Source organism: Astatotilapia calliptera, chromosome 3 (assembly GCF_964374335.1).
Source record: "Astatotilapia calliptera chromosome 3, fAstCal68.1, whole genome shotgun sequence".
Taxonomy (NCBI): Eukaryota; Metazoa; Chordata; class Actinopteri; order Cichliformes; family Cichlidae; genus Astatotilapia; species Astatotilapia calliptera.
The window spans coordinates 9,969,879-9,983,862 of record NC_137424.1 but is presented as its reverse complement, the minus strand read 5'-3'; the positions used below and the strand labels follow the sequence as shown (position 1 = coordinate 9,983,862).

Sequence of the window (13,984 nt, the reverse complement as noted above, 5' to 3'; positions counted from 1 at the left end):
TGCAATAGAAGTAGGCTGCCGGGGGATTCCCATGATGCATTGAGTTTTTCCTTTCCAGTCACCTTTCTCACTCACTGTGTTTATAGACCTCTCTGCATTGAATCATATCTGTTATTAACCTCTGTCTCTCTTCCACAGCATGTCTTTGTCCTGTCTTCCTTCTCTCACCCCAACCATCACAGCAGTTGGCCCCGCCCCTTCCTGAGCCTGGTTCTGCTGGAGGTTTCTTCCTGTTAAAAGGGAGTTTTTCCTTCCCACTGTCGCCAACGTGCTTGTTCATAGGGGGTCATATGATTGTTGGATTTTTCTCTGTATCTACTGTACAATATAAAGCGCCTTTAGGCGACTTTGTTGTGATTTGGCGCTATATAACTAAAATTGAATTGAATTGCAGTTTGACATACAGTGTGTCTTTCATATTTCCCAGTGAAATAAGAGGGTCAGTCAGATGGACGAGATGAGGAGGAAGAAGAGAGGTAAGGACTGCTGTGTTTGAGAAACTGGAAATTTAAAGCTTTTTTTAAAAAAAAAATCAGATACTGGATCCATATATAAAAATAAAATGCTATGCAAAACAAACAGAGGTATGTTAACTGTGTAATTCAAAGGTTGGATCAAAATACTGACCTTTATGACTTTGAGTACATTTTAGAGCCTGTACTTTTTAAAATTAAATTAAATTGTTCTTAAGTTAAAAACATGAGGTCTGTACTTTTGCCACTGCTGCGGCTCCGCCTTTGACCTTTGAGTACTGTTTTCCGCTGTTGCGGTCATGAAATCTTTTACATTAGGCTGCAGAAACAGTTGTAGTCCGTGTAGGACCGTCCTAAAAGACAGCGAGAGAGAAAATAAGGACTCTTTTAGTAACGGAAGGAAAGTACGTGCGCTCTTTTATGCCACATTTTCCGTTTTCGGGCAGCGATGAGCACCATCGACAGGTCTCAAAGCGCTGCCAAATGTTTTAAGCTGAAAGACCGGAAGCCGCAGCGTGAAGCCCGCCCGGCTACCTTGACAGTGGCATGTCAAAGCCAGTCGCTGATACGAGACCCAGCCTACACGTCGTAACTGTGAAAGTGGATGTGAGAGGAAGTCAGATCTATTAGCCTGACCTACCAGCCCTGTGGCTGTGGTTGCTATTTAAAGTGGCTAACGAGCTAGCTAACCTACACCCGCTAACTTCACGATTCTGAGGCAGTTTAAAAGACGAACGGCGGCGCTAGTACTACTCTGTTTACGGAGCTGAACACGCCAATTTCTCTTCCACAGACACGTCCTGCCACGATGGGTGAGTAGACTGCTAGCTAGCCGACTCCCTCTGTGCCGGGTTTGCTAACCAGCTCGGCTCTCGCCATTCAGTCGGGGCATCCTCAGATGCTTGTTATGAAAGCGGCCGCAACATGCGACGTGTGTCTGACGGCGGGCGTTGTGTGTCGGCGTTGCAGCCACTGCGTGTGCTGCTCTGCTTCCACCGTGTCCCGTTTAACGCTGTTTTTAATGAAAAGCTGAGTGTAGCTGGATCGTGTGCTCGGCTGGGTGGGTGGGGTAGCGTTACCCACTGTCCGCGCCTCCCTTTGTAACAACGCTTTAGCCGGACGAGTATTACGTTTGATCACCGCTTCCCCGCAGCGTAGCTGGGACTGGAAAGCGGTCGAAGCAGCGCTCGGTTGGATGAATGTGCATCCTCTGAAATGGCAGTGCGCTGCTGCTGATGGAGCTCATGGCACTCTTCCATGTCCACAGCTGTTATGCAATGCATCCAGCAGCCCACTTTGTGCTGCTGGATGCATTGCACTGCTCTATGTGACGTTGTTGTTTCTGCATCTTGTTTGTGCACAGACTGAGCACAGAGCTCATGTACCACTGCATCTTTGTAGGTTTGTGTGTGAGCTGGCCTTAAAGCATGCTGTACATTCACTGTGTGTTACTGCTTACCTGTCAGGCTTCAAATGCAGCACTGCTGTGAAGAAGAGGCGTCAGTGATTGACAGCTCAAGCAAGCAAAATACTCCACCAACTGTATATTTGGCATCATGTCCATCATGTCTGTTCATGCCATTTGTGTGGGTTGTGCAGTGCATTAGCAGCTGACAGCCAGATCACTGCATCAGCACCTGTGATACTTTTTAAGGAACTGTTTGTGTGCACAACACTTAAAGCTGCCCATAGTCACTACTACACTAACTAATGACGAACATCCTATAATCTGTTTTAGATATTAAACAAGTGGTTTGTTGCTACGTGGGACTCAGTTTGCGTGATCAGCAGATTGATGACTTGTAGTGCTCGCGATAGTCGGGGCTGGGTCAGGTGACCCTGAGTCCTCTGTTAGCTAGCTGTAGGCTGTGGGGGCTTTTCCACGCTGTGCTGAGTTTCCTCTTTTCTCACCTTTTTTCTTTACTCTGGTTCATTAAATGCTGACAGGTGTAATAATCAGTTATTACTCATCTCTGGTTCTCTTCCACAGCGTGTCTTTTGTCCTGTTCCTGTTCTTTCACCCGTAACTGGGCACAACAATAAGCCACTCCTGCTGGAGGTTTCTTCCTGTTAAAAGGGAGTTTTTCCTTCCCACTGTCGCCAACTACTTGCTCATAGTTGAACTGAATAAAATAAAGAGAAGAAGAATGAGCGAAATCAGATCATTAAACATTTTGGACAGGAGGCTGATGAGGGTCAGTACGTGACCAGATCCTCAGGGATGTTTCATGTTGACAGTTTTCCTTCCTGTATCAACGCCTCCATCCCACTCTAAGCTCTTACTCTGCCTTTGTCCTCCTGACATATTGCTCTCTCTGCCCACCAGTACTGCATTATAGACCTGATACTGATGTTAATATTTAGTCGTTCAAGCTATCTGAATAGCATATGTCAGAATGGGACACTTTGAAAATGATATTAGCTCAGGCAGAGGCAGACGAGGGAGCAAAAAGAAGAGTTATTAGAATTAAACCCTAGATGACAAACACTGGCAGTTGAATTAGTTTTGTATTTCTGCTTTTATTGGCGCACTCGACAGGTGAGGAGCAAAAATGGAATAATATGGTAGAAATCTGACTTACAAACTGTAAGTAGATGGTGGACGTCTACAGGTAGACGTCCACTGGAAACATGTGTTGGGGAGTCTGGTCAGCCATTCAACGATGGTTCTAACTGAGCTCCAACATGACCAACACCTAACCACACAGCCTCGTGCTGTTCACCCACTTTCATTATACCTCATATGTAAAATGAACACGGAGACAACATGTACACTTAAATCAGTCTGGAAAAGACATGAGCAACATTACAGTTACTCTGTTTACTCTTGGTTTCATTCACTCATGAATGGGGCCCCGTATACGACAATTTTATTTCTTATATGATTGTTATTCATTTTAACTGTCATGAACAGTAAGAGTGATAATAATAATAACTGTACTGCATTAAAACAGGTGGGATATGCAGTCAGTAAGTGATGACGTATGAGTAAACTACACTACGTTTAAAAAGGCTGTTGTGTTTTAACATGTTTTAATACTTTGCATTAGAGCAGGGCGATATGACCAAAAACATTTATCACGATATACATTAGAAAATTTGCGATAACGATATAACTGACGATATAATTGACACGAGACAAAATACTTTACAACTCCACAACTTTATTAGTGCAAAAAACAAACAAACGTCAATGTATTTGCACTTAAACAAGCAGCTGTTTTTATGTGTATTAAAGTTATATAAAAATGTAACAGTGCAAATTCCTCGCTGACAGTTTAACCAAAAGGCATTTCCAGTGGAAACTGGCCGACATATCCTCAGCACAACCATGTATAATATCCACAACACTTAAAAAGAGGTTATACACACACAATACGGTAACATTATGTTGAAGCACAGTACGTATCACTCCGCGAGGCTCCGCCTACGATAGCCGTAACGCTCCAACAATCCATCAAGCGGTGCAGCTTCGTAGCTTAGCAAAGTCGTACTGAAACATGTGACAGAGTGTCAGGCCAAATGGCAGATGTGAGGCTGCTTCTTCAGAGTAGACGTGACTTTGTTTTAGTTCTTTATCAGCACGTTTTGAACTCTCGCCACTTTGTGGTTGCATCATGTGACATAATCATCAGCACACCACACAGATGATGTTGATGTTATTGGAAATATAGTTGAGCTGTGTGGTTACAACTCCCAGTCTCTTCTCCCACTGAGCATTACACTTGCATAATTTAACAGTGGTATTAGATTAGTACTCGATGATGGCAGCACTGGAAAGTATTAGTAATCTGTTGTATTTATGGGTTGTTTGTACCACACTTAAGCCAACTGGTGTACTGTCCAGAGCACCGGTGAGGTGCAGTTACTGTAGATCCAGAGACAGAGAAGCTGCAGACATAATATGAAACCAGTGTAAAATTAAAAAAGCAATATCATGTGTGTGGTGTGGAGACGTGCAGTCTGCAGGTACAGTACTTTATTAGCTTCGAAGGCTGAATGTTAAACTTCATTCAAAGCTTTTTCCCACAGTTCCACAGTCTACGTCTGCCTGTCAGACCTTTGGTGATGAAATGTTTCTGCTTCCAGACAACCTGAGTGACGCCCTAGAGAAGCTGAAGATCGCGTCAACAGACAGCGCGACTGACAGTGTGGAGAGCTGTTTGGACTGCCTGCTGAAAGCCCTCGCCAACAACAGTGAGTACAGGCGTGTAACCTCCGCGTGCATCTGTCAGCACGCCTCCCTTGGACCACGTTTCCGAACTACAACTCAGAAACGTGAATAAATATCAGTCTTCATGTTTGGACTTGAGCTCGTAAATCCGTGTGTTTACAAATGAACTGTACTTAACCCGTCCTCGGTTTTTAGTCTTCTGCATGTCCTCGCAGAATGATCACTTTTCAGATGTGCTCTGAATAAATGAATTGATTGGTTGAGTTACAGTACACACAGTTTCATAGATGGACCACTATAACAACAAGCACTGATCAGCGTGACTTATTGCACAGTGCCATGTTTGGTGGGGGTGAAGGGTTGATTTATAGGAGTTGGACCTCTTAGTTCCACTGAAAATAACTCATTTCAGCACACTGAGACATTTTGGACAACTTCAAGGTCCCAGCTTTGTGGGAACAGTTGGGGGCCGGCCTCTTCCTGTTCCCACACGACTGCTCACCGCTGCACAAAGCAGGGTCCGTAAAACACACGGAGGAGTGCATTTGGTGTGGAGCAACAGTCCTGAGCTCCACCCAGGAGGACCTTTGGGATGAACTGGAGTGAAGAGTGTGAGACAAATACAGCCCTAACCCGGTGCCGTCCTGATGGACCTGTTATAGCTGCGTATTAAACCTGTGGATTAAGAAAGGCTCATACGTGAAGGCAGACAAGCAAATACTTTGTTATACTTACCTGTATGTGTGCCTTTGAAAGTTGTTCAGGGATTCGATCATTAGGACAGAATCATAATGTGAGCCTTTCATTAAAGTACTGCTGTAGATGCTTGGAGCAGCTGTGCACGCCGAGCAAGTGAGACCAAGCGATGCTCGCACTCGGGTTATGCTGACATGGAAGCACAGCGCGATTATGTCATTGCTCCGATTATGTTCTTAGAAAATGCAAAATCCAACGTGTGCGTGTTTCTGACAGGAGTATGTTTCAGGGGTGAATAAAGTGCGTTTAGGAGACGATGCTTACAGCTGCTCACAGAAGTGCTTCTGTCTTATTAATGAGCCACAACAAATGTTCAAAGAGAAAAGCAGCAGGTCTTTCAGAATGAACGCTCATTGATTTACGTTTCCCAGTTTAGCTTTAAGTTCTAAAGTTATTGTGTTATCTACATGTGGCCTAATAATGATCCTTGTTGCTGTTTTAGAGGAGCTGCTTCATAGCTGCAGATTTCTGTCAGGATCTGCAGATTATACAGTACAAATAAAATGTTCACGTTGTGTTCCCAGCAGTTTCACTGGATGGAAGCGTTCGCGATGTCTTCTCCGGCGCTGATAATTGCCGTCTGTCTTGTGTCAGTGACATAAAAAATGGATTTAATGCGACCTGACCATCACACAGCAGTCGCTTTCTGAAACATCAGCTGTGTATCGGATTCAGCACCACATACGAAAGTGACCCAGATCGGATTTGAAGATATGGGATTTGTGCCGTTCACACTGTCACCATGATGGATAGATGGTCGCAGAGGGTCAGAAAAGTCGGATTTGATGCGCTTTCGCCTGCAGTGTGAACGCAGCCTTAGACTCGGTCTGCTCTCAGAGGGGTTCATTGTTAATCGCGTCAGTCGTGATGACGGCACTAAAAATATAAAGATGCCCATTTGAGATGAACGGTGCTGTGAGGAAAAGATGACTAACAGTGATGAGAGACGGACCATCACAACACTTCTAGATGCAGGTCTGTGCTGCAGACAGATGCAGACAGAGTGGAGGTGTCAGTGAGTCCAGTTTCCTGCACCATCAAATGCTCTGAGAAACAACCTGTGACAGCAGAGGTCTGCAAAATAAATAAGACGTATCCAGTTCCTTTCTTTCCCAGTGGACCTGCCCTCTTCTGTACTGGGCTCACTGGTCTGCCAGTGCAGAGAATCTGTCCAAAGCTTTATTTCAAAAACTTTCATCAGGCTTTGTCATTATTCTGAAATGCAGCCCAGAACAACCGTGGAGTTGGTGGAGCTGTAAAGACTCAAACATGTTCTCTAAAAGAATTTAGCAAACGAAACGTGTCCCTGATCTTTGTTTCTGCTCAGCTGCTGCAAACATCACCGTACGACACAACACAGGAACATTTCCTAGTCATCGTTTTTGCACTTCCTGCACAATAACTCACAACAATCCCTCTTTTGATGCTGCACAGCAGTTTTGTGTTAAGATGGTAAATAATTGTTCACTGGACACAAAGATTTCTTCCCTCACACATTAGTTCCACATGCACGAGTCAATGCAGGATGTTTGAAGCAAAATGACCATCCTGACAGTATCTGGTTGTATAATTCAGCAGTGTTCCAATAAACACTTAATGTTTGCCTCTGTAAGAAACAACAGTAAAGCTGCGCCTGATTTAATGTCAGTGTAGGCAGAGAAGTGCCGCAGTAGATATGGAGCTACGTTAACCACTGTTACTTCCACATGAATGCTTTACATGAATAAAGGTTTTCAGATGCGTTCACATGATTCGACTAAATTGTGTTTCCTTCCTCAGGCACTGAAGCCAGCATGAAGATCCATGAGATGGGCGTCCTGCCCCTGTTCCCCACCCTGTTACACCCACAGTCCTCCTGCACACCCAAAGTCGCCAACATTATAGCCGAGGTGGCAAAAAATGGTGAGGTTTGCTTTCTAGGTTTATTCCCCCACTAACACGATTCTTTCCTACATCTCAAAAGAGGGAGCGAGCTGCTTCCCTCCTTCCTTCCTTCCTTCCTTCCTTCCTTCCTTCCTTCCTTCCTTCATCTACCTGTGTAGTATCCTGGTGGTTTTAGGGCTGCGCTGCACACACACCTGATGTCACGCCTGGACCCTGCTCCTCTGTTGTCGGGGTTCTTAACGCCGTATATCTGGTTGGTTAGCAGCTGCTCGACTGTGCGGGACCTGACGTCACGCAGGAACACGTAGGAGGAGGAGCCCAGTTGTTCTGAAGCAGCTGTGGTGGCGTCTTGGGGACCTCGCGTCGTATGCGGCACAGATGTTTCTTTACCAGGGTGGGAACTCCAGGCCTCGAGTGTCCTGCAGGTTTTACACATGTCAGCTGAGTTAAATGCTGAATGAGGCCCTGAACATGAGCTCTTCACCTGATTCAGGCGTGTTCAGCAGGGTGATCTCAAAGCTGCAGGACTCCGGCTCCTGAGGCCTGTCCCAGCCACTCTGCTGGCTCCCAGTTTGGATCTTCTGCTCTGCTCTGGGGCACCTTTGTGCAGTGATGATGATGATAGGAGGGAAGCTTCACGGGTGACCAAGTCCTCATGGAGGGGACTGTTCTGCGTCACCATCAGTCTTCAGCTGCCTGTTTGCGGTAGCTGCACATACATGTGAGCTCATCACACGTATGTGCTGACACTTTGTTTCATCCCGGACTGTGGATCTGACACTCACAGCCCCTAGTCTTGGCATCAGTGGCTTCTTCCTCCTGCTGTGGGCAGCCTGTCGTTCCTCCTGGGTGTCTGCATTCCTACCTGGCTTCTCTGCGGATCAGTTCTGACACTCGCGTGAGCGTTGTCGGCGCACAGGGGTCACAGGGGTCACAGGGGTCATGTTTATGTGGATTTCAGAGCCAAACTGTCCGTGCAGGTTATTGTGTGAGCACAGGATCCATGCATGGCTTCTGTTTCCTGAGTGTGGTTTAAAGACAGACAATGATCAGAACAGGAGAAGGTCAGGATGATGGCTGGCTTTCCTGCAGCTGATCATCACTCAGTTTGCCAAGCGTGGCAGTGACCTGCTGGCATTTATGCCACTGCTTCTGGAAACGTCTGCTGGGCTACAGACAGTCCAGCAGTTTCACCTGATTATATCAAGCTGCTGCTACAGCGTCTTATCCACTCGACAGCCCAAATGATCCACACTGACTGATGAGGCCTCCTTCCCACAGACAGGATACGACGACTGTCAGTTGTTCATTCAGCAGTCAGTAATCTACTTCCTGTTTCATTTCCTGGTCTCTAACGTAACATTAGTAAGTGCTGGTACGAAGCCATCCCTGACCACTGCCTAACAGAAAGTCTGATTGTGTCTGATGAAAGGACGATGTTTCCAGTCTCTTGGTTGGGCTCAGCTGGTTTAAGCATGTGAAGATGAAATAACGGCCTTTGTATGTAGCTGATGCTCTGAGCTTGGTAATCTGACACAGCTGGATGCTGACCTGTTTTCTGCTTCCAGAGTTCATGCGGAGTCCCTGTGTGGAAGCCGGCCTCATCCCTCCTTTAGTCCAGCTGCTCAACTCCACCGATCAGGAGGTGCTGCTGCAGACTGGCCGAGCTCTGGGCAACATCTGTTACGACAGCCGTAAGTAGGAGTCTCACACACTCAGTCTTCACAGCACGTGGTGCAGAAGGATTTGGAGTTTAGGTACGTCATTTATTTATGGATAATGTGATGTTCACATGTTCTGACGACACACTGATTGACTGTCCCGCCTCCTGAACCTTGAGTGTTGCAGCTGTACCGTGTCTAGTTAGAAACATTAGAGGGGAAGTGTGTGAGCGCTGTACTTGTGTAATTAAGACAGCTTATTCATCTTAATGATAGTGTTGAAACTGGTACATGTAGCCTGTGTCTGAGGGTCGGGCTCCTGATTGAGCTCTAGAAGCTTCAGGCCTCGATGACGCTCTGCTGCAGACACTGCAGCTGCAGTGCTGACGGCTGCAGTGCAGATGCAGTTGGTACATGTAAACAGTGACATGTAAGTCACAGCTGTCAGGTCCGTGCATATTCTGTTGTGTTGCTAACAAGCTGGGTGTGTGGAGGAGTGAATACCCCAACCTTCGTACCCAACAGGACGCATGTCCAGCACAAACCACAGAGGAAATGACCATTAAAGAAATCTCATCGTCCTTCCTGCAGCAGGGAGGATCTGTGCTGCGTCCTGCACTCATGTGCACTCATGCTAGTTGTGCTTTGCTGTGTGCGCACGTGTGTGTGTGAGCCGACTTTAAAGGCCTCGCAGGTGCTGTGAGAGGCGCTGTGGGGCGGAGCCTCCATGTTGTGACAAACTGCTGCTTTCTTCTTAAGGTGCCTCGTAGTGTCGTTGCTGTGTGCAGCTGTGTGCAGCTGTGTGGCAGTTTAAATCACAGACTCCTGTACACTGTCTGTATGGCTGTACGCAGCCTCAACGATCCTCGAGGGCCGCGTACTCAAAGACCGCTAAGGCCGGAAGTGCGAGGGACGGTCTAGCCTCCGTTGCGCTGCCCAGGTTGCCTAGCAACCATGATACTAACAGCTAGAAACGTTACATACAGCTGTGTTTGACAGAGATGAAGGAGACAATCTTTTGTTCATTTGTTTGTTTCTACCTGAGCTTTGATCATTCTCTGATTAAGCTCAGCTATTGGACGGAGTATATTTAAAGGCTTTAAAACCAAGTTAGTACAAACGTCACTAATGTCACATGACTTTGTGTGGCCAACACTAATGTTTTGTTCTTCGTTATTAAACATTTGCACATAAATAAGTGACATCATATTCAGTACTTAAAGTTTACTCTTCGGCCGCCCATCATCCGCCGTTTTTTTTTCGGCAAATTTATCCACACCCACCGCCGCGCTATGCATTCTGGGATATGTTGGGCCACGAAGTCTACACTGCCACAGCCTTAAAATTCAGGGAAATGAAGGACGCATTTCGAGCAGCCTTTGAATTGGGACAGCCTTCGTCGCGCCGCTGTGACGTAATCGGCCTTAAAATGCGGCCTTTGAGGCTGCAGACCCTGGATTGGGATACAGCCGTTGTGTCAACAAGGTGGGTGACAGCATGAATCACCATGGAGGCAGAGTAGTCAGGGTGAAGTTTAGATGGGATTCCTGAACGTGGGAATCACCAGTAAATCTCTGGGAGTAAGCATTCCTGCCAGGACGGCACGTCGTTGGGAGCGTGTGCAGAGAGCTGTGACGCTCTGTTACCTCAGCGCCGCTTCATGCACACTTTACTTTGTGCTATATTATGTTGTCCAAAAATCCAGATTTTATGTGTCATACTGCAGTACGGTTGCTATAGCAACGCCACACGTGGTCACATTTCCGAGCACGCATAACGAGACACGGCCCGCCATCAGTGCCAGCCTCTGATGACCGTCTCACACCAGATTATATGCACTTGCTAAATGTAGGCTTACGGTGGCAGTTTAAGTCCTTAAAGGAGAAAGGCTTCAGGTGATGGAGGTGATGGAGGTGGTGGAGGTGGTGGAGGTGGTGGAGGACTGTGGGTCGCACAGTGTTTTAATGTCGGGTCTGTACTGTCAACGCAGTGGAGTACAGACGAACCTGAGGCGCCGGACTGACCCAAAGTTACTTCAATGCTCTGAGACTGCTGATGCTAAATATGCCACACGGGGTGTGTGTGTGTGTGTGTGTGTGTGTGTGTGTGTGTGTGTGTGTGTGTGTGTGTGTGTGTGTGTGTGTGTGTGTGTGTGTGTGTGTGTGTGTGTGTGTGTGTGTGTTTAATGTCACATGGTGTCAGAGCTCAATCAGCATGAAACCGTTTGTCAGTGTAATAAAAACAGATGTTTGTTTGGTCAGTGATGTATGAAGATAACTGTCTGATTGGATGGTCGTTGCTGTCCTACGATGATGGGTCAGCATCGTCATCCCTCGCTCGCTGCGTTCTTCAGCCATGTTGTTTTAAACTTCAGTGGACAGGAGGTGAAAGTTGTGCCTCAGGATGGTCAGAAGAACCAACACCTCCGACTGCAGATGGAAGAAGGTCGTTGGTGATGTTACCTGACTCCTTCAAGTTGGAGTTCGGGTCACCTCATTGATCAGATTGAGGTGGTTTGTTGATCTATATATATAAATAAAGGGCGACTCTCAGCAAAGCCTCTGTGCAGCTGTGACACCATATCCAGCCCACAACTGTCGGTGTGTTCAGGTTAAATGTCTCCCTCCCTGCCGTCTGCACATCAAGAAAGGACCTGGGTCACAAAAACGCCTCGTCCATGGAAGCCTGTGCGCTCTTTATAAAGGCCAACAGTACGTGTTTTATGCCCAAACCCAGTTTAAACTGGTGTCACGCAGGACTAAATGTGGACCCTAGCACCTACAAAGGCTCTACCTCAGCAACATCCAACAATACAACACAGAAACCAGTTCTGCAACATGTGGAAACCACAGTTTGACTATTCGAGGCAAAAACACAGCAGGAGACCAGTCCAGGTAACTGGGGTGGCTTAGAGCCCAGCAGAGGCCTCGGATGTGTCACCTACACTCGCAATCTTGAGTTGTTTGTTTTTTCCAGTGAAATCACAGGATACGACTTTAAGAGAACACACATTTGGTTACACGTCTCTTTCTCTGAAATATAAATCCACTAATGTGTGGATCCTGACCTGGACCAGGCTTTGCCATCAACAAACATAATCCCAGCTGGATATTTGGCCTCTTGATTCCTGGTAGGGAACGCTTTATGACAGTCGGTGGATGCTGGTTTTATCTACGTGTGGAGGCGAGTGTCCGAGTGTCTACAGCGTCACACAGTGATGGGCTTCAGTCCAGTCAGTGGTGTTGAAGACCAGCAGCAGCGCAGACAGGTCTCTGGTGAGCGGCACATGGTTCCTGTATCGCACTGAAAGCTCGGGGATCGATGTCCTGTCTGAGGACGCTTTGGCTCGCTGGAGCTTTGATTACATCTGCAAAGCTGCTGATTCGCTGCGTCTTATTGCTGCCACACAAAGCTAGCTGGGTTACTTACATGAACGGTGGCTGATAAGCAGAACAAACAACATCTATGAAGCTGAACCATGACAACGACCCGTCTGCTTCGGACTGGACCTGAAGCGTCGCCGTAGTCCTTTCCTTTGTCGTTCACCTTTGACCTTTGACAGCCGTGGTTTAAATGGCTCTATGAATGCTCTGATCACTTAACCTTGCTTTTCCATGTTCCAGGTTGTTTTTGACCATCTGTCTTTGCTGTGTGGCTGATTTGTGTCCCGGCCTCTTTGTTTTGCAGATGAGGGCAGGAGTGCAGTTGACCTGGCAGGAGGGGCTCAGATAGTAGCTGAACACATAAAGTCCCTCTCCCAAAATACTGAGCCGGCAAATGAGAAGCTCTTGACTGTCTTTTGTGGCATGCTGATGAACTATAGCAATGATAATGGTAATGACCATCTCCCCCAAAGAAGCACTCTAACTCATCCTAACTAATGAGCGGATGTTCTGTTTCAGTGCAGACACAGTAGAATCCGACAGATTCTTTTCTTGCCTGGTTTCTACTCTCCTGTGCTCTCTCCTGTTCTTTGTTTCAGCTTCACATCTAATGTGCCATTATTGCTGCGAGGCTAGCACTCCTCCATGCCTCATGTTGCTCTGCCTGACTCCAGGGGGCGTGTCTGTCACTGTCATTCGGCTGTAATCCTTTGTTGACGTTGACGAACACTGATAGCACAGCAGCGGTGATGACACGAGCACAGTTTAACACACTGGATTATTGTTAACATGAACAGCTACACTTCATGACGGCTGGCTTTCAGCTGCACCAAAACTTTGGTCACAAAGGTCAGGATGCTGACAGCTCGCAGCTCTTCCTCGGCCTCTAAAGTCTTACAGACACGAACAATCATTCACACGTAAACACGCACACGTGGAAATGTTGGCACATGAATGCGATCAAGGTGTTCATGTCTTTTTGATAGATGTCAAATGCAGCTACACTTTAAAACGGGACGATTTCTAACATGAACATTTCACTTTGAAAGACCAGTGTTGTTGTTTTTATTGTCGCTCATTAATAAAATGAGCGCCCCCTCTGGGTGGTGTAGGCGGCGCCCCGCTGGGTGGCGTGGTCACTCGAGTTTGTGAATGTGATTACATGACAGTGAGGTGACGTAGGTCTTTATAAATCAAACCAGAAGCGAGGTCAAAGGTCACGTTTTCTAAAAATCCTGTGACTGTGAATAAGGTTAACATCATGGGTGCTTCTACTGAAAATGTTTGACCTCAAGGTCAGAGGTCATGGTTTCTAAAGATCACATTTATTTGTAGGTGACCCTAGATGGAGGCTGACAGGTGGCACTGGTGGGGTTGACTTCACGTGTAGCTGCTGTTGAAGCAATGACACAGGGTTTGATCATAGCCTAGTGTAATGTGCAGAGACGGGTTTGAACAGGATCGGTGGCGTCTAGCTCACCTTCAGCGTGACAGTTTTGGCAGCTGGAATGTGGACCGGTGGTTTTGGTAGCGCTCGTTTTAATGGTTGGTTTCTGACAGTGATGAACCAGTGAGACTGACCAATAGTAACTGCATTAGAGGGGAAACAGCCTCGAATGGCTGCAAGCTGTCCCCATCAAAGGGAACCATGAT

The 13,984-nt window shown here is 46.8% G+C and overlaps 1 protein-coding gene across 2 annotated transcripts in view; it reads left to right on the top strand.

Moving 5' to 3' along the window:
• Positions 1-1,019: 1,019 nt before the first annotated feature.
• The window catches only part of rap1gds1 (RAP1, GTP-GDP dissociation stimulator 1), a 25,802-nt gene continuing 12,837 nt past the window's right edge, over positions 1,020-13,984 (top strand). The window contains exons 1-5 of one of the 2 annotated variants that reach the window (XM_026158394.2): positions 1,020-1,285; positions 4,563-4,670; positions 7,183-7,305; positions 8,856-8,981; positions 12,636-12,782. In XM_026158394.2, the coding sequence (XP_026014179.1) occupies positions 1,282-1,285; positions 4,563-4,670; positions 7,183-7,305; positions 8,856-8,981; positions 12,636-12,782 (508 nt within the window). In that variant the 5' untranslated portion in view covers positions 1,020-1,281. The remainder of the gene's footprint in view (positions 1,286-4,562; positions 4,671-7,182; positions 7,306-8,855; positions 8,982-12,635; positions 12,783-13,984) is intronic. The other variant, XM_026158402.2, reaches the window with a different exon arrangement.